This window comes from Orcinus orca, chromosome 1 (genome assembly GCF_937001465.1).
Source record: "Orcinus orca chromosome 1, mOrcOrc1.1, whole genome shotgun sequence".
Lineage (NCBI taxonomy): Eukaryota > Metazoa > Chordata > Mammalia > Artiodactyla > Delphinidae > Orcinus > Orcinus orca.
In genome coordinates, this window is record NC_064559.1 from 124,194,741 (window position 1) to 124,216,615 (window position 21,875).

Genomic DNA, 21,875 nt, shown 5'->3' on the forward strand with positions numbered 1-21,875 from the left:
TACTGGGTAAAGACTTGGTCCAAACACCTCACAAAGGAGATACATATATAAAAGGTGTTCAAGATCATGAGTCATCAGGAAAATACAAATTAAGATACTATTTCACACCAACCAGAACGGCTTCCCCCCCCACCCCCCAGTCATCCCCCTCCCCTGCTGCTGGCCTCTATTGTCATGTCCCTGTCAGAAATCATCTTGTATGTAAACTTATACACTTGTTTATTGTGTGTTCCTTCCACTAGAGATACTGACACCCTGGGAGGAAAGGACCTCGTCTGTTGCATTCACTGTTGCAGCCCCAGGATCAGGAGCATTGCCTGGCAGAGAGTGTGCACCTGACATACATCTGTTGAAAGAATGAATGTCACTAACACAGTAAAGTATGTCTTCTGCCATGAGGTACATCAAGACATAGTCTCTTTTTATTTTTTTAGTGAGTTGGGCTTTTTTTAATCTTTATTGGAGTATAATTGCTTCACAATACTGTGTTAGTTTCTGTTGTACAACAAATCAGCCATATGCATACATATGTCCCCACATCCCCTCCCTCTTGAGCCTCCCTCCCACCCTCCTTATCCCACCCCTCTAGGTCATCGCAAAGCATGAAAAGACAGCCCTCAGAATGGGAGAAAATATTTGCAAAAGACATAGTCTTGAATAAGGAAAATAGGAGAGAAGGAGAAAACAAAATAAGTGTACACAATTAAGTAAAGCAAAATACTACGTCTGGTGCCACTTAGAGGCATAAAGTAAATTAGGCCATAGACCGATACCTAGAAGGAGGCAATCAGAAAGGCCTGTGAAAGCCCATGAGTAATGCAGACATTTCTCCATAGAAATGGCTCTACAGGAAATACTGCAAAATATAGAAGGTATAGTGCCTCAGATCGAGAACCTGCCTTCAGGAAGCTTCTGACCTAAACATTAGTAATAGCTGATTTTAATATCTCGTTATATAAGGAAGTCATTCCTGCACCTCAGATTCACAGATAGTAGAAAACTACAGTATTGACTCACACCTAAGTAAATAACCTAAGTTTTGCCGCTTAAGTACCTATAAATGAAAAAGCCTTCAACTTAGAATGCCTTTGCCTCATAACCCTAATTTCTTCTGTTATTATTTTGAGACATGGCAGAGAGAGAAGGCAGAGTAGGGAGTAGGAAGGAGGAGTATGCAGGCATGAAGTGGGAGGGTTGTGGCATCTGGTGGCCTAAGACATTTAGGTGAATTTGACCAGTAGTGTTCTCAGGAAAATCTCCTCACCTTGTGAACTGTACCTAGCAGAGAGCCAGGGGCAAGGTGAGTATTCGGTAGGTACCTAATGAATGAACATTCTTCCAAACAATGATTTTAAGAGATGGCTTAAAGATCCAGGTTTAGGAATGTTTTTTGTTTTCTAACCCTAAGGCCATTTATCCAACTTTAGTAAGTAATTAGTACAACAAGCCCCTGGCAGATACACAGCACAAAGTCCCATGCTGTAGGCACACATAATGCAAAATAATGGAAACCTCTGGCAGAGAATCTGACAAGAAGAAAGCTCTAAAATAATATAATTATTTTATTTGTATCTCACAGGACAAAAACCTAGGAACTTGTCTTCTTAATGACCCTGTTCTTGGGTATTTTTTCCTTGTGTATTCATTACACTTCCACCTCATTCTTTTAAGCTAAGGTATAACTGCACATGTTTCAGCATGTCTTTTCCTATCACTTATTCCCTCTGGGATTGACAATTAAAGTAACTGCTCAGTAGGCTCAAATCCTTTTATCCATTTCAGATGCTTAAAGCTTGCTTACAGCATCTTTCTATGAAATTCATGATCATTTGTTTCTCACCGACATAAAATGATTTAAATGGGAAAGGAATTATCTGGAAAAGAATGCTATTCCATATAGATCCACACCAGAATAAAAAGAAAAAAGTGAAATTTCAGTATAAGACATCACCAATTGATTTTAGAGCTGGACCTAAATCAGCTAGTGCTTATTTCATCTCTTCATTTTCTTAATGGGTAAATTAATGGTAATTTCTGAAATTTTAAGGGGAAATCAGAAAGGATTGTACTTTTACAGGTTAAACCTCTCCGCCTTGCGGGCTGGGGTTTGACAAACAGTTAATGAATGAGTACGTGAACAGATGAAGGAAGGAATTTATAAGTATTCTTCTAAATAATGGTCATAAAGCTAGTTAGTGGTATAGCCAGGACTAAAACCCAGTCTTCTTTATTTCTTCCTTGGTAACTCATAAGCTGCAGCTACATGAGCAGCGTAGTTAGTTGTCAGAAGAGCGGCAATGTCATCGAAATCCTGGACTGACCTCTGTAGTGTGTTTTTTCTCATTCTGCTTTTAGATGTGCAAACAAAAAAAAAGAATGAAAAGTGCCAAGTGGGCTGACATAAGAAAATTGCACTGTAGCCAGATCACACATAGAAAATGACAGAAAAAAGGTAGGCAGAGATGGCTCTGTGATTTTCTCCTCACTCTCACCTGATCTAAGATATATAAAAGGTACAAAGTTAGAATGCATTAGCTGTCAAATCAACAACGTTCCATTAGAGGTACAGCCTTCTCTAACAATGCAGCCATTCCACAACCACAGGCTTGACATAGTCCACAACCAGGGAACAAGCGGCAGAAATAATCAGGAACAAGAACATCATGTGATAATGGAGACACTATACTTACTCTTCCAGGAAGTGCTGCTGGGGTCCTATAATAGAGCCAGGCCGGCATATTCTGATCCAAGCAATTATTTCTGCGTGTGTAAACCTGTAGTGTTTCATGACATAACAGGCTATCAAGGTCCCTGTTCTTCCAAGACCAGCTGTAAGAGAGGGAAACACAAGAAATACAAAATACAGCACATGTACCCACAAAAACTCTGAAATTAAACCCTGTCCAGAAGATGCTATGGTTTCAAATATAATACAAAATTTTTAAACCCAGGCAATAAGGTAATGCTTTTTCATGATTGGGGGGGCGGGGGTTGAAAGATAATTCTAACTCAAGAAATTTTTAAAAAATAGATCATAGGATCAAAATAAACATATGTAAAAATATATATAAATATCAGAGCAAGTATCTTGAAAATTATGGAGAGTTCAACCCCCGAGGGCCTTTGAGAATGACCGTCACTGTGAACATTGTTAAGGCAATACTGGTTCTAGACAAGCACTTACAAAATATCAGCTGTCAGGGACTTCCCTGGCGGTCCAGTGGTTAAGACTCCACGCTCCCAATGCAGGGGGGCCCGGGTTCGATCCCTGGTTGGGGAACTAAGATCCCACATTTCACTGCAACTAAGTCCACGTACCGCAACTAGAGAAGCCCGTGCGCCACACCAAAGAGCCAGTTCAGCCAAAAGTAAATAAATAAATTTTTTTAAATATATAAACTAACTTAAAAAAAAAACAGCTGTCAGGTGTCCCCATGCTCCCCATCCTTAGCTCCAGCCCAGGCTGAGATGAACCTTCAGTTAACAGTTTGTGGACTTCCCTGGTGGTGCAGTGGTTAAGAATCTGCCTTCCAACGCAGGGGATGTGGGCTCAAGCCCTGGCCTGGGAAGATCCCACATGCCGCGGAGCAACTAAGCCCGTGCACCACAACTACTGAGCCCACGTGCCACAACTACTGAAGCCCATGCGCCTAGAGCCTGTGCTCTGCTACAAGGGAAGCCACCGCAACAAGAAGCCTGTGCACTGCAACAAAGAGTAGCCCCCGCTCGCTGCAACTAGATAAAGCCCACACACAGCAAGACCCAAGGCAACAAAAAATTAATTAATTAATTAAAAAAAAAAACACTTTGTGTGTGTGACTCTGAGTCAGTAGCGTAACTGATTATATTATCATGGTCATTCTTTTAAGCCTATGTAAATGGTGAGGTTTTTTTAAACTTATCGTAGAATAAGGAATTATAGAATCAAAGTAAGGAGACACCATAAGTATCATCAGGCCCCATTAGCTGCCTAACTCATGACTGTTTCAATACTATCTCTACCAGGTGGTCCTAACCTCTATGTAACTCCTTCAGAGACCAGGATTTCATTATTTCCTCAGCCAATAGGTATTGAAGGAGCAGCTACTACCTGCCAGGTACTGTGCTAGAAGCTGGGGATAAGGTGACGAATAAAACAGACATGGTCCTGGCCCTTATGAGAACACACAATCCACTAAGAACCAAGCCAACAGAAGTGCTCAAGTTTCCTTTCTTGAGGCTCTTAAATTTTTTGGAAACTTTTGTGTCAACATATTTCTTATGTTGAACCCAATTTCTGTTATGTAGGAGAAATTAATATAATTAGAAATGACTTTCAAGGATGTATTGGTTACTATCATGATCAAAATGTTCTTCAAAGGGTTTTTACAAATTGCGATTTCTTTTTCCTCTCTCCATAGAAACAAAAGTGATAGGATGAAGATGGCAGTGTGGGAAGACGCAGAGTTAGCATCTCCCCACGATTAGGGCACCTGCCAGCCACCAGTGGGGGACTCTGACGCCCAAAGAGATGGGAGGAACCCCCAAGTGAACCAGTAGGATGTGGGGGGACTGAGGGGGGAGCAGAAGTGGAGGCCAGACAGGATCGGTGCCCCTGAGGCCAGGGAGATCAGGAGAGGCAGGCAGGAGGGACTCTCCAGGAAGAGCAGGAGAGGAGTGGAGGGCGATCGCCTGGCCCTCCAGGGAGCCTGCTGAGCTCCCAAGCCGGTACCCACTCTCCAAAGCCCCATCAAGGCCACGTGGGTCCTGGGGCCATAAGAAGGAGGCTGGGGAGATCAAGAGAGGCAGGTGGGAGGAGGCATCTGGGAGGAGTGAGAGAGGTGCAGAGGGCAATTGCCCTGCCCACTCGGGCCTGGGGAGCCTGCTGAGCTCCTAGGCCGGTTCCCTGCACTCCAAGGCTGCCCCCCACCACTGGGGGCATAGGAGGGAGGCCGGGGAGATCAGGAGAGGCAGGCAGGAGGAGCCCTCCCAGACCGGAGGAGCAGGAGAGGAGAGGAGGGCGTTTGCCCCACCCACTGAGGCCCAGGAAGCCTGCGGGCCTCCCAGGTGAGGTCCCCTGCTCTCTGAGACCAGGGGTGGGGGGCACACCTGGGCCCCTTCTGTTCCTTGAGCCTAAGCCCCACCCTCCACAGCCCCCAGGGCCTTTTCTAGCCCTGTGGGTCCTAAGCATTGGCCCTACCCACCACCCAAACCTTGCCCTTGCTTAGGACCTGCCCTCCACAGCCAAGGCCTTTTCCTTTATTTATTTTTTTCTCTTTTCCCTCCTCCTCTTTTTTACTATTGTGGTACTGATGTACCTTCCGGTTGTTGATTCATCTCTATTTTTATTTTTATATTCTTTCTAACATATCTGTCAGTTTCCTAATCTTTTTTTTTTTTTACTTTGTTATTGTTCTATTTTTTTTTTTGCCATCCCACGCAACTTGCAGGATCTTAGTTCACGAGCCGGGGGTCAGGCTGAAGCTCCTGCAGTGGGAGCTCCGAGTCCGAACCACTGGACAAACAGAGAACCTCAGAGCCCAGGGAATAGTCATCAGAATGAGGTCTCACAAAGTTCCTCATCTCAGCACCAAAACTTAGCTCTACACAATAGCCTACAAACTCCACTGTTGGAAGCCTCAGGCCAAACAATCAGTAAGACAGGAACAAAATCTCACTCATAACAAAAAAAAAGAGACAGAAAAAAGGATGTCACAGATGAAGGAGCAAGGTAGAAACCTACAAGACCAAATAAATGAAGAGAAAATAGGCAATCTACCTGAAAAAGAATTCAGAGCAATGATAGTAAAGATGATCCAGAATCTTGGAAATAGAATGGAGGCACGGATTGAGAAAATACAAGAAATGTTTAACAAGATCTAGAAGAACTAAAGAACAAACAAACAGAGATAAACAACACAATGACTGAAATGAAAAATACACTAGAAGGAATCAATAGCAGAATAACTGAGGCAGAAGAACGGATAAGTGAGCTGGAAGACAAAATGATGGAAATACCTGCAAGGAGCAGAATAAAGAAAAAAGGATGAAAAGAATTGAGGACAATCTCAGAGACCTCTGGAGCAGCACTAGATGCACCAACATTTGAACTAGAGGGGTCCCAGAAGAAGAAGAGAAAAAGAAAGGGTCTGAGAAAATATTTGAAGAGATTATAGTTGAAAACTTCCCTAACATGGGAAAGGAAATAGTCACCCAAGTCCAGGGAGCACAGAGAGTCCCATACAGGATAAACCCTAGGAAAAACACACCAAAACACATACTAATCAAACTAACAAAAATTAAATTCAAAGAAAAACTATTAAAAGCAGAAAGGGAAAAACAAAAAATAACACACAAAGGAATCCCCATAGGTTATCAACCAATTTTTCAAAGGAAACTCTGCAGTCCAGAAGGCAGTGGCAGAATATACGTAAGGAGAATGAGGAGAGGAGCTTCAAGATGGCAGAAGAGTAAGACGTGGAGATCACCTTCCTCCCCACAGATACATCAGAAATACATCTACACGTGGAACAACTCCTACAGAACACCTACTGAACGCTGGCAGAAGACCTCAGACCTCCCAAAAGGCAAGAAACTCCCCACGTACCTGGGTAGGGCAAAAGAAAAAAGAATAAACAGAGACAAAAGGATAGGGATGGGACCTGCACCAGTGGGAGGGAGCTGTGAAGGTGGAAAGGTTTCCACACACTAGGAAGCCCCTTCGCAGGCAGAGACTGTGGGTGGCGGAGGGGGAAAGCTTCAGAGCCACGGAGGGCAACGCAGCAACAGGGGTGCTGAGGGCAAAGCGGAGAGATTCCTGCACAGAGGATCGGTGCTGACCGGCACTCACCAGCCCGAGAGGCTTGTCTGCTCACCCGCCAGGATGGACGGGGACTCGAGCTGAGGCTCGGGCTTCAGTTGGATCCCAGGGAGAGGATTGGGGCTGGCGGCGTGAAGACAGCCTGAAGGGGGCTAGTGCACCACAGCTAGCAGGGAGGGAGTCCGGAAAAAGTCTGGAGCTGCTGAAGAGGCAAGAGACTTTTTCTTTCCTCTTTGTTTCCTGGTGCGTGAGGAGAGGGGATTAAGAGCGCTGCTTAAAGGAGCTCCAGAGATGGGCACGAGCCGTGGCTATCAGCGCAGACCCCAGAGACGGGCATGAGACGCTAAGGGAGCTGCTGCAGCCACCAAGAAGCCTGTGTGCAAGCACAGGTCACTATCCACACCTCCCCTCCCAGGAGCCTGTGCAGCCTGCCACTGCCAGGGTCCCGTGATCCAGGGACAACTTCCCCGGGAGAACACACGGCACGCCTCGGGCTGGTGCAACATCACGCCGGCCTCTGCTGCCGCAGGCTCGCCCAACATTGCGTACCCCTCCCTCTCCCCCCGGCTTGAGTGAGCCACAGCTCCCGAATCAGCTGCTCCTTTAACGCTGTCCTGTCTAAGCGAAGAACAAATGCCCTCAGGTGACCTACACGCAGAGGCAGGTCCAAATCCAAGGCTGAACCCCAGGAACTGTGTGAACAAAAAGAGAAAGGGAAATTTCTCCCAGCAGCCTCAGAAGCAGTGGATTAAACCTCCACATTCAACTTGATGTACCCTGCATCTGTGGAATACCTGAATAGACAACAAATCATTCCAAATTGAGGAGATGGACTTTGGGAGAAATGATATATGTATTTTTTTCCCCTTTTTCTCTTTTTGTGAGGGTGTATGTGTATGCTTCTGTCCGTGATTTTGTCTGTATAGCTTTGTTTTTACCATTTGTCCTGGGTTCTGTGTGTCCATTTCTTTTTTTTTTTAGTATAGTTTTTAGCACTTGTTATCATTGGTGGATTTGTTTTTTGGTTTGGTTGCTCTCTACTTTCTTTTTTTATGTTTTTATTACTTAACAAAATTATTTTAATAATTATTTTTTATTTTAATAACTTTATTTTATTTTATTTTATTTTACCTTCTTCTTTCTTTCTCTTTTTTCCCCCTTTTATTCTGAGCCGTGTGGATGACAGGCTCTTGGTGCTCCAGCCAGACGTCAGGGCTGTGTCTCTGAGGTGGGAGAGCCAAGTTGAGGACACTGGTCCACAACAGACCTCCCAGCTCCACATAATATCAAACAGCAGAAATCTCCCAGAGATCTCCATCTCAACACCAAGACCGAGCTCCACTCAATGACCAACAAGCTACAGTGCTGGACACCCCATGCCAAACAACTAGCTAGACAGGAACACAACCCCATCCATTAGCAGACAGGCTGCCTAAAATCATACTAAGACCACAGACACCCCAAAACACACCACCAGACGTGGACCTGCCCACCAGAAAGACAAGATCCAGCCTCATCCACCAGAACACAGGCACTAGTCCCCTCCACGAGGAAGCCTACAAAACCCACTAAACCAACCTTAGCCACTGGGGACTACGGGAACTACGAACTTGCAGCCTGCAAAAAGGAGACCCCAAACACAGTCAATTAAGCAAAATGAGAAGACAGAGAAACACACAGAAGATGAAGGAGCAAGGTAAAAACCCACCAGACCTAACAAGTAAAGAGGAAATAGGCAGTCTACCTGAAAAATAATTCAGAATAATGATAGTAAAGATGATCCAAATCTTGGAAATACAATGGAGAAAATACAAGAAACATATAACAAGGACCTAGAAGAACTACAGAGCAAACAAACAGTGATGAACAACAAAATACATGAAATTAAAAATTCTCTAGAAGTGATCAATAGCAGAATAACTGAGGCAGAAAAACGGACAAGTGACCTGGAAGGTAAAATAGTGGAAATAACTACTGCAGAGCAGAATAAAGAAAAAAGAATGAAAAGAATTGATGACAGTCTCAGAGACCTCTGGGACAACATAAACGCACCAACATTCGAATTATAGGGGTTCCAGAAGAAGAAGAGAAAAAGAAAGGGACTGAGAAAATATTTGAAGAGAGTATAGTTGAAAATTTCCCTAATATGCGAAAGAAATAGTTAATCAAGTCCATGAAGCATAGAGAGTCCCATGCGGATAAATACAAGGAGAAACACGCCAAGACACATATTAATCAAACTATCAAAAATTAAATACAAATAAAACATGCTAAAAGCAGCAAGGGAAAAACTACAAATAGCATACAAGGGAATCCCCATAAGGTTAACAGCTGATCTTTCAGCAGAAACTCTACAAGCCAGAGGGAGTGGTATGACATATTTAAAGGGATGAAGGAGAAAAACCTACCACCAAGATTACTCTACCCAGCAAGGATCTCATTCAGATTTGACGGAGAAATTAAAACATTTACAGACAAGCAAAAGCTGAGAGAATTCAGCACCACCAAACCAGCTTTACAACAAATGCTAAAGGAACTTCTCTAGGCAGGAAACAAAAGAGAAGGAAAAGACCTACAATAACAAAGCCAAAACAATTAAGAAAATAGTAATAGGAACGTACATATCGACAATTACCTTAGATGTAAATGGATTAAATCCTCCAACCAAAACACATACACTGGCTGAATGAATACAAAAACAAGACCTCTATATATGCTGTCTACAAGAGACCCACTTCAGACCTAGAGACACATACAGACTGAAAGTGAGGGGATGGGAAAAGATAATCAATGCAAATGGAATCAAAGAAAGCTGGAGTAGCAATTCTCATATCAGACAAAATAGACTTTAAAACAAAGACTATTACAAGAGACAAAGAAGGACATTACATAATTATCATGGGATAAATCCAAGAAGATATAACAATTGTAAATATTTATGCACCCAACATAGGGGCACCTCAGTACATAAGGCATGTACAAACAGCCATAAAAGGGAAAACCAACAGTAACATAATCATAGTAGGGGGCTGTAACACCCACTTTCACCAATGGACAGATCATCCAAAATGAAAATAAATAAGGAAACACAAGCTTTAAATGATACATTAAACAACATGGACTTAATTGTTATTTATAGGACATTCCATCCAAAAACAACAGAATACACAATCTTCTCAAGTGCCCCTGAAACATCCTCTAGGATAAATCATATCTTGGTTCACAAATCAAGCCTTGGCAAATTTAAGAAAATTGAAATCGTATCAAGTATCTTTTCCAAAAACACCCCATGAGACTAGATATCAATTACAGGAAAAAATCTGTAAAAACTACAAACACATGGAGGCTAAACAATACACTACTTAATAACCAAGAGATCACTGAAGAAATCAAAGAGGAAATCAGAAAATACCTAGAAACAAATGACAATGAAAACATGATGACCCAATACCTATAGGATGCAGCAAAAGCAGTTCTAAGAGGGAAATTTATAGCAATACAATCCTACCTTAAGAAACAAGAAATGTCTCAAATAAACAACTTAACCTTACACCTAAAGCAAACAGAGAAAGAAGAACAAAAAAACCCCAAAGTTAGCAGAAGGAAAGAAATCATAAAGATCAAATCAGAAATAAATGAAGAAAACAACAGCAAAGATCAATAAAACTAAAAGCTGGTTCTTTGAGAAGACAAACAAAATTAATAAACCATAGCCAGACTCATAAAGAAAAAAGGGAGACTCAAATCAATAGAATTAGAAATAAAAAAGGAGAAGTAACAACTGACACTGCAGAAATACAAACGACCATGAGAGATTACTACAAGTAAGTATATGCCAATAAAATGGACAACCTGGAAGAAATGGACAAATTCTTAGAAATGCACAACCTTCCGAGATTGAACCAGGAAGAAATAGAAAATGTGAACAGACCAATCACAAGCACTGAAATTGAAACTGTGATTTAAAGTCTTCCAACAAACAAAAGCCCAGGACCAGATGGCTTCACAGGCGAATTCTATCAAACATTTAGAGAAGAGCTAACACCTATCCTTCTCAAACTCTTCCAAAATATAGCAGAGGGAGGAACACTCCCAAACTCTTTCTACAAGGCCACCATCACCCTGATACCAAAACCAGACACAGATGTCACAAAGAAAGAAAACTACAGGCCAATATCACTGATGAACATAGATGTAAAAATCGTCAACAAAATACTAGCAAACAGAATATCCAACAGCACATTAAAAGGATCATACACCATGATCAAGTGGGGTTTATCCCAGGAATGGAAGGTTTCTTCAATATAAGCAAATCAATCAATGTGATATACCATATTAACAAATTGAAGGAGAAAAACCATATGATCATCTCAATAGATGCAGAGAAAGCTTTTGACAAAATTCAACACTCATTTATGATAAAAAGCCTCCAGAAAATAGTCATAGAGGGAACTTTCCTCAACATAATAAAGGCCATATATGACAAACCTACAGCCAACATCATCCTCAATGGTGAGAAACTGAAACCATTTCTTCTAAGATCAGGAACAAGACAAGGTTGCCCACTCTCACCGCTATTATTCAACATAGTTTTGGAAGTTTTAGCCACAGCAATCAGAGAAGAAAAGGAAATAAAAGGAATCCAAATCGGAAAAGAAGAGGTAAAGCTATCACTGTTTGCAGATGACATGATACTATACATAGAGAATCCTAAAGATGCTACCAGAAAACTACTAGAGCTAATCAATGAATCTGGTAAAGTAGCGGGATACAAAATTAATGCACAGAAATATTTTGCATTCCTATACACTAAGGATGAAAAATCTGAAAGGGAAATTAAGAAAACACTCCCATTTACCACTGCAACAAAAATAATAAAATATCTAGGAATAAACCTACCTAAGGAGACAAAAGACCTCTATGCAGAAAATTATAAGACACTGATGAAAGAAATTAAAGATGATACAAATAGATGGACAGATATACCATGTTCTTGTAGTGGAATAATCAACATTGTGAAAATGACTCTACTACCGAAAGCAATCTATAGATTCAGTGCAATCCCTATCAAACTACCAATGGCATTTTTCACAGAACTAAAACAAAAAATTTCACAATTTGTATGGAAACACAAAAGACCCCGAATAGCCAAAGCAATCTTGAGAACAAAAAACGGAGCTGGACGAATCAGGCTCCCTGACTTCAGACTATACTACAAAGCTACAGTAATCAAGACAGTATGGTACTGTCACAAAAACAGAAATATAGATCAATGGAACAGGATAGAAAGCCCAGAGATAAACCCACACACATATGGTCACCTTATCTTTGATAAAGGAGGCAGGAATGTACAGTGGAGAAAGGACAGCCTCTTCAATAAGTGGTGCTGGGAAAACTGGACAGGTACATGTAAAAGTAGGGAATTAGAACACTCCCTAACACCATACACAAAAATAAACTCAAAATGGATTAAAGACCTAAATATAAGGCCAGACACTATCAAAATCTTAGAGGAAAACATAGGCAGGACACTCTATGACATAAATCACAGCAAGATCCTTTTTGACCCACCTCCTAGAGAAGTGTAAATAAAAACAAAAATAAACAAATGGGGCCTAATGAAACTTAAAATCTTTTGCACAGCAAAGGAAACCATAAACAAGACCAAAAGACAACCCTCAGAATGGAAGAAAATATTTGCAAATGAAGCAACCAACAAAGGATTATTCTCCAAAATTTACAAGCAGCTCATGCAGCTCAATAACAAAAAAACAAACGACCCAATCCAAAAATGGGCAGAAGACCTAAATAGACATTTCTCTAAAGAAGGTATACAGATTGCCAACAAACACATGAAAGAATGCTCAACATCATTAATCATTTGAAAAATGCAAATCAAAACTACAATGAGATATCATCTCACACCGTTCAGAATGGCCATCATCAAAAAATCTACAAACAATAAATGCTGGAGAGGGTGTGGAGAAAACGGAACACTCTTGCACTGTTGGTGGGAATGTAAATTGATACAGCCACTATGGAAAACAGTATGGAGGTTCCTTAAGAAACTAAAAATAGAACTACCATACTACCCAGCAATCCCACTACTGGGCATATACCCTAAGAAAACCATAATTCAAAGAGAGTCATGTACCAAAATGTTCACTGCAGCTCTATTTATAATAGCCAGAACATGGAAGAAACCTAAGTGTCCATCAACAGATGAATGGATAACGAAGATATGGCACATATATACAATGGAACATTACTCAGCCATGAAAAGAAACAAAATTGAGTTATTTGTAGTGAGGTGGATGGACCTAGAGTCCATTATACAGAGTGAAGTAAATCAGAAAGAGAAAAAGAAATACTGTATGCTGACACATATATATGGAATCTAAGAAAAAAAAATAGGTCATGAAGAACCTAGGGGCAAGACGGGAATAAAGACACGGACCTACTAGAGAATGGACTTGAGGATATAGGGAGAGGGAAGGGTAAGCTGTGACAAAGTGAAAGGTGGCATGGACATATATACACTACCAAACGTAAAATAGATAGCTAGTGGGAAGCAGCCGCATAGCACAGGGAGATCAGCTCTGTGCTTTGTGACCACCTAGAGAGGTGGGATAGGGAGGGTGGGAGGGAGGGATACACAAGAGGGAAGACTATGGGGACATATGCATATGTATATCTGATTCACTTTGTTAAAAAGCAGAAACTAACACACCAGTGTAAAGCAATTAAACTGCAATAAAGATGTTAAAAAAAAAAAATGAATGCAGTTCTCTCTTACCCTGTTCATTGAAACAAATTCTCCCAAAACATAAATTAAGGAAGATTTGCTTGAAATTTTCATTAATAGGTTTATAGCTTTAATATGTTAATAAATCACATAGTTTTTTTTCACTTAAGTAAAACAAAAAGAATATACTTAAGGTGAGGAAAGAGAAAAACCTACAATCAAGATTACTCTACCCAGCAAGGATCTCATTCAGATTCGATGGAGAAGTCAAAAGCTATTCAGACAAGCAAAAGCTAAGAGAAATCAGCACCACTAAACCAGCTTTACAACAAATGCTAAAGAAACTTCTCTAGGCAGGTAACACAAGAGAAGAAAAAGACCCACAAAAACAAACCCAAAAGAATTAAGAAAATGGTAATAGGAACATACATATCGATAATAACCTTGAATGTAAATGGATTAAATGCCCCAACCAAAAGACACAGACTGGCTGAATGGATACAAAAACAAGACACATATATATGCTGTCTACAAGAGATCCACTTCAGACCTAGGGACTCAGACAGACTGAAAGTGAAGTGATAAAAAAAGATATTCCAGGCAAATGGAAATCAAAAGAAAGCTGGAGTAGCAATACTCGTATCAGATAAAATAGACTTTAAAATAAAGACTGTTACAAGAGATAAGGAGGGACACTGCATAATGATCAAAGGATCAATCCAAGAAAAACATATAACAATTATAAATGTTTATGCACCCAACATAGGAGCACCTCAATACATAAGGCAAATGCTAACACCATGAAAGGAGAAATCGACACTAACACAATAATAGTAGGGGACTTTAACACCCCACTTAAACCAATGGACAGATCATCCAGACAGAAAATAAATAAGGAAACACAAGCTTTACGTTATACAATAAACCAGATAGATTTAATTGATATTTATAGAACATTCCACCCAAAAGTGACAGAATACACTTTCTTCTTAAGTGCACACAGAACATTATCCAGGATAGATCACATCTTGGGTCACAAATCAAGCCTCAGAAAATTTAAGAGAACTGAAATCATATCAAACATCTTTTCTGACCACAGCGCTATGAAATTGGAAATCAACTGCAGGAAATAAACTGTAAAAAACACAAATACGTGGAGGCTAAACAGTGCACTACTAAATAACCAAGAGATCACTGAAGAAATCAAAGAAGAAATTTAAAAATACATAGAAACAAATGACAACAAAACAAAATGAACAAAACCTATAGGACGCAGCAAAAGCAGTTCTAAGAGAGACATTTATAGCAATTCAATCTCACCTCAAGAAACCAGAAAAATCTCAAATAAACAATCAAACCCTACACTAAAAACCACTAGACAAAGAAGAACAAAGAAAACCCAAAGTCAGTGGAAGGAAAGAAATCATAAAGATCAAATCAGAAATAAATGAAAAAGAAATGAAGAAAACAATAGCAAAGATCGATAAAACTAAAAGCTGGTTCTTTTTGATAAAGAACTGATAAAGCCTTAGCCAGCCTCATCAAGAAAAAAAGGGAGAGGATGCAAATCAACAAAATTAGAAATGAAAAAGGAGAAATCACAACAGACACTGCAGAAATACAAAGGATTATACGAGACTACTACAAACAACTATATGCCAATAAAATGGACAACCATGAAGAAATGGACAAATTCTTGGAAAGGTACAAGTTTCCAAGACTGAACCAGGAAGAATTAGAAAATATAAACAGACCTATCACAAATAATGAAATTGAAACCGTAATTAAAAATCTTCCAACAAACAAAAGTCCAGGACCAGATGGCTTCACAGGTGAATTCTATCAAACATTTAGAGAAGAGCTAACACTGATCCTTCTCAAACGCTTCCAAAAAATTGCAGAGGGAGAAACATTCCCAAATTCTTTCTACAAAGCCACCATCACCCTGATACCAAAACCAGAAAAAGGTATCACAAAAAAAAGAAAATTATAGACCAGTAGCACTGATGAACATAGATGCAAAAATTCTGAACAAAATACTAGCAAACAGAATCCAACAGCACATTAAAAAGATCATACACCATGATCAAGTGGGATTTATCCCAGGGATGCAAGGATTCTTCAATATACACAAATCAATCAATGTGACACACCATATTAACAAGTTAAACAATAAAAACCATATGATCATCTCAATAGATGCAAAAGAAGCTTTCGACAAAATTCAACACCCATTTATGATAAAAACTCTCCAGAAAATGGGCAGAGAGGGAACCTACCTCAACATAATAAAGGCCATATATGATAAACCCACAGCAAGCATCATACTCAATGGTGAAAAACTGAAAGCATTTCCACTAAGATCAGGAACAAGGCAAGTATGTCCACTCTCGCCACTCTTATTCAACATAGTTTTGGAAGTCCTAGCCACAGCAATCAGAAAAGAAAAAGACATAAAAGGAATACAAATTGGAAAAGAAGAAGTAAAACTGTCACTGTTCGCAGATGACATGATACTATACATAGAAAAACCTAAAGATGCCACCAGGAAACTACTAGAACTAATCAATGAATTTGGTAAGGTTGCAGGATAAAAAATTAATGCACAGAAATCTCTGGCATTCCTACACACCAACAACGAAAAATCAGAAAGAGAAATTAAGGAAACACTCCCATTTACCATTGCAACAAAAAGAATAAAATACCTAGGAATAAACCTGCCTAAGGAGGCACAAGACTTGTACTCAGAAAACTATAAAACACTGATGAAAGAAATCAAAGATGACGTAAACAGATGGAGAAATATACCATGTTCTTGGATTGGAAGAATCAATATTGTGAAAATGACTATACTACCCAAAGCAATCTACAAATTCAGTGCAATCCCTAGCAAACTATCAATGGCATTCTTCACAGAATTAGAACAAAATATTTTACAATTCGTATGGAAACACAAAAGACCCCGAAGAGCCAAAGCAATCTTGAGAAAGAAAAACAGAGTTGGAGGAATCAGGCTCCCTGATTTCAGACTATACTACAAAGCTACAGTAATGAAGGCAGTATGGTACTGGCACAAAAACAGAAATATAGATCAATGGTACAGGATAGAATGCCCAGAGTTAAACCCATGCACATATGGGCACCTAATTTACGACAAAGAAGGTGAGAATATACAATGGAGAAAAGACATCCTCTTCAAAAAGTTGTGCTGGGAAAGCTGGACAGCTACATGTAAAAGAATGAAATTAGAACACTCCCTAACATCGTACACAAAAATAAACTCCAAAAGGATTAAAGACTTAAATGTAAGACCAGACACTGTAAAACTCTTAGAGGAAAACATAGGAAAAACACTCTTTGACATAAACCACAGGAAGATCTTTTTTGACCCACCTCCTAGAGTAACGGAAATAAAAACAAAAATAAACAAATGGGACTTAATTAAACTTAAAAGCTTTTGCACAGCAAAGGAAACCATAAAAAAGACAACCCTCAGAATGGGAAATAATATTTGCAAATGAAACAACAAACAAAGGATTAATCTCCAAATATACAAACAGCTCATGGAGCTCATTATCAAAGAAACAAACAATCCAGTTAAAAATGGGCAGACGACCTAAACAGACATTTCACCAAGGAAGACATACAGATGGCCAAGAGGTACATGAAAAAATGCTCAACATCACTAATTACTAGAGAAATGCAAATCAAAACTACAATGAGGTATCACCTCACACCAGTCAGAATGGCCATTATCAAAAGATCTAGACACAATAACTGCTGGAAAGGGTGTGGTGAAAAGGGAACCCTCCTGCACTGTAGGTGGGAATGTAAATTGATACAGCCACTATGGAAAACAGTATGGAGGTTCCTTAAAAAACTAAAAATAGAACTACCATATGACCCAGCAATCCCACTACTCGGCATATACCCTGAGAAAACCATAATTCAAAAAGAGACATGTACCACAATGTTCATTGCAGCAGTATTTACAATAGCCAGGACATGGAAGCAACCTAAGTGTCCATTGACAGATGAATGGATAAAGAAGATGTGACATATATATACAATGGACTATTTCTCAGCCATAAAAAAAACCCGAAATTGAGTTATTTGCAGTGAGGTGGATGGACCTAGAGTCTGCCATACAGAGTGAAGTAAGTCAGAAAGAGAAAAACAAATACCGTATGCTAACGCATATATATGGAATCTAAAAAAAAAAAAAGAAGGTTATGAATAACCTAGGGGCAGGACAGGAATAAAGACACAGATGTAGAGAATGGACTTGAGGACACGGGGAAGGGGAAGGGTAAGCTGGGACAAAGTAAGAGAGTGGCATGGACATATATACACTACCAAATGTAAAACAGATAGCTAGTGGGAAGCAGCCACATAGCACAGGGAGATCAGCTCGGTGCTTTGTGACCACCTAGAGGGGTGGGATAGGGAGGATGGGAGGGAGGCTCAAGAGGGTGGGGATATGGGGACATATGTATGCATATGGCTGATTCACTTTGTTGTACAACAGAAACTAACACAGTATTGTGAAGCAATTATATTGCAATAAAAATCTATTTTTAAAAAGTGATAGGATTTTACATTTTAGACATTTTTTTTAAATCTACACTGGCTTCCTCTTTTCCCAAAATATTCAAAAATTTGATCAAGCTGTAGGGTCTTCAAATATGGTGACTGTTGTTCACACAACAGAACTGAAGCCCAAAGATACTAACCAGTTCACTCACATCAGCATAACAAGTGAATATGGAATTCAGGACTAAAATCCCCAGGGGTCCTGTGAGTGTCTTTCCAGTCTCGGCTCATCCATTCAGTCACTCCATTCTACAAATACTAAGACCGGCTGAGCATGCGGTGCTGTGACAGACACTGGGGCCAGAAACATGAAGACAAGCAGGACGCCTGCCCTCATGAGATATACAGTACTGAGCCATTAATGCTTATTTACAAGCATTTTCTAAATCTTTCCATATCTGCCTTCTTGGAATTAAATTCAGTACTATAAACTTTTATTTGTTAAGTACCACCCATGAGCAAGGCACTGTGCTGAGTTATTTTTCCACTACTTAATCTCTTCCTATCGTATACTCTTCTTCTTAGAAACGACAAAGTGGCTCTTTGCTTTTAATCCTTTGATTCAGCTAGTCCAATGTTTATTTGCTGTCTACAAGCTACTCAGGACAGGGTTTTGCTCAGAGGATAAGGAGATAAGCAAGTAGAGGATATAATTTTGACCAGGATACGTTATCAAAGAAGTTGTAGACACAAGAATATTAACCAAGAAGCAAAGAAATTAGGTTTAAACTGAAACTGGGCTCTCAAAGAAAGGGACTGTGTGAGCTGTTGGTGTCTTCAAAGAATGTGTCATTGATGACAAGGACTACAACAGACTCTAAAGAATAGGAAGGTCACGGAACATTTTCAGCAAAGGGTCCAGTGATGGAAAGCCTGGCTGGTCTGGAGAATGTGTCAGTGTGTGCTGAGTAGAAAATAAGAGCAGATGGGTGTAGAGGAGGCAGATTAAAGGGCACCTCTGATTTAAGTGGAGGAACCTGTACTTAGCAGAAGCAGGTTATCAACTGTGGGCCAAAGACACCAAAGACTGCTGAGTTATTTGGGAATCTCCAAATCCAGATGCAAAGTTCTCTGAGCATTGATTAGGGCACATCTCCTGCATATATGTGTTATTACTCCTCAAACATGTAGATGAGCCTCTGATGAACGAAATTCAACTCATTTTAAAAGTATTATGGGGGCTTCCCTGGTGGCGCAGTGGTTGAGAGTCCGCCTGCCGACGCAGGTGACGTGGGTTCGTGCCCCAGTCCGGGAGGATCCCACATGCCGTGGAGCGGCTGGGCCCGTGAGCTATGGCCGCTGACCGTGCGCTTCCGGAGCCTGTGCTCCACAACGGGAAAGGCCACAACAGTGAGAGGCCCCGCGTACCGCAAAAAAAAAAAAAAAAGTATTATGAAATTCATGATATTATCAACAACTAATAAACATACAATTGGTATCATGCAAAAATCTGATTTTGCCTTTAATCAATGTAAAGGGCAAAATGTATTTGGGGTCAAAGAATGTGACATGATAAAAGCAGGTGGATGAGGCAGCAGCATACCTCTGGATTGCAAAGGACAGAGACGGGAGCCAGAGAGAGGAGCTGGAAGGCTGGGGCAGGAGCAAGGCTGGCTGACAGGCATGGACGGGGGAGACAGTGGTAACAACGAAGAGCTGAATTAGAAAGACATTTTGATTGGGTTACAGAGAAAGCTAAAGACAACGGATATTTCTAGCCTGGAAAATTGGTACAAGGTCATCCATGAAAACATTTAGTTAGAAAAGGACATAGGAAAGTGTTGGTGCCTTCGTTTTTTATATGTTTCGGAATCTCACCTCTCCCTCAAAAGGAGGAGGCCTTTTGTCATCTTTTTCTAGTCAAATAATAAAGAGAATCTTCTCTAATTTCCTCACTACTTGGAAATACACAATTTTTCAGCAAATCTAAGATACCATGTCATCTAACGGTGTAACATACACCATTATTTAAGTTCCACTAAGAAAAAATTAAACTATGGTATGCGATCAATTTTAAGATCCATCCTAGTTTCATAAATGTGAAAATTTTAAAAACGCATGTCTCTAAGTCAGTGTTTCTCAACCTTCTCTTCATTATTGTCCTCCCCCCAACCAAGAGCCCCTCTAGGCATTTTTTTCCTAACTGTCCCCCATGAAATTTTACTGTCACAGACAGACCACATATTTCTTTATGTGCCGTGTATAAATCTACACTGTATACAGAAAAAGAAAATGTTTTTTACCACCCAAAAACAATTTTTCCCCCTTGAGGGCAGTATCACCTGAGGTTGAGAATACATACCAAAAATGTAAATGAAATTACAATCAAGCTCATGTTTACGGATGCCTGGCATTCCCTTCCCATTCACTCTTCCTTTTTAAAAATTATATTTACACTATTTTATTAGATGAGGGGTGTGTGTGTGTGTGTGTGTGTGTGTGTGTGTGTGTCCTGTTTTCATCTGAAGAACATTTTACCCCAGATAAAACATCGACATTCTTTAGAAAAGAGTGAAGCTTAATCATGGTCTCAGTAGGACTCTCTTCCTTTAATATGAGTTATTTGCCTTCATGTTTGTGCCCAGAGCAAATATTTTCTGTTTCTGCAGAGCTGTTAAGTCCTCAGACATCTGACGAGACTACAAGCAATCATGTTGATACAACACAGCTGGACAGCCTGAAGCAGGAAGCCCAGTTGGTTTCCAGTGTCCTCCTTCAAGTCACCAATTTGGGTCTCTATCTGGGAAGAAAATGGCCTTCCCTACGGAGACAACACTGTCTCTCCCTGAACCCCTCCCTGTGCAGGAGGCTGCCCGTTCCCTTGGTTGCATTCCTCATCACACACACTCACCACCAAGGAAAAAAGGTGGTGCAGAAATTTTTCAACTTTCTCTAAAACTAAAGTTGCTTCCCCCTTTTAAAAAGAGTCTATAATTTAGATCTATAAAAAGAACCTACTTAGCACTCAATAGTTAGGAGCTCTTACCACAGTTCAACAGAATAGGAACAGTTCACTAAGTTTCTATAAAAACTTTAACAAATTTTTTAAAGCATTCATAATTAAAGGGCTCCCTGGCACAGCAAGAGAAGACTTTGAAACGTCTTCTATTTATAACAAGTTAAGCACTGATTGCCTTACAGTTCCAGGCGTTTTCTGAAACTCCCATAGAACATCAAAAATCACACACTGGAACATCCCAATGTTGCTCTTGTTTAATGATTATTTGTGCTAGAGAATGTCACGAAATCATAGCCATTCCTTTTATCAACCAGAAGGCAAACTGCAGATATTGAATCATTGTAAGATTTCACACATTCCCAGAAAATTAGTTTCCAGTTTGTCTCTATTTTTAGTACTTTACGTTGAGGCATGAAATAGTCATTTTTTTCAGCGGCTACCAAAGTTCATTTGACATTGGATAAGGGTCTCTCTCCCTCCTCCTTATAGTTCAATTAAAATGCTCAGTGCTGCTTTAATTCCCAGGAAACTAAGCTGACTTAATTAGCGCAGATGTCGAAATAATTAACAGGCCTATAGTAGCTAACCACGCTATTTAAAACAATACAGCTGTAATTAAATCAAAAGTGTAATCCTTATGAAAGAATCCTACATGTGTGTACAAGTGGAAGCAAATGAAATAACACTCTCAAAAAGATGTCACCACCTGTAATTGTGACCTTCCTATAAAAGAACTGACTTCGATGCTAAAGGTTCTGATTAAAATATAAAAACCTCTG

At 40.0% G+C, this 21,875-nt stretch overlaps 1 protein-coding gene across 5 annotated transcripts in view; it reads right to left on the reverse strand.

The window, feature by feature from the left end:
* Window positions 1-21,875, reverse strand: part of CDC14A (cell division cycle 14A) — a 180,824-nt gene that overhangs the window by 47,647 nt on the left and 111,302 nt on the right. For all 5 annotated transcript variants that reach the window (XM_004263082.3, XM_049708398.1, XM_004263081.2 and 2 more), the window contains one exon: window positions 2,691-2,829. In XM_004263082.3, coding sequence (XP_004263130.1) covers window positions 2,691-2,829 — 139 coding nt within the window. The remainder of the gene's footprint in view (window positions 1-2,690; window positions 2,830-21,875) is intronic.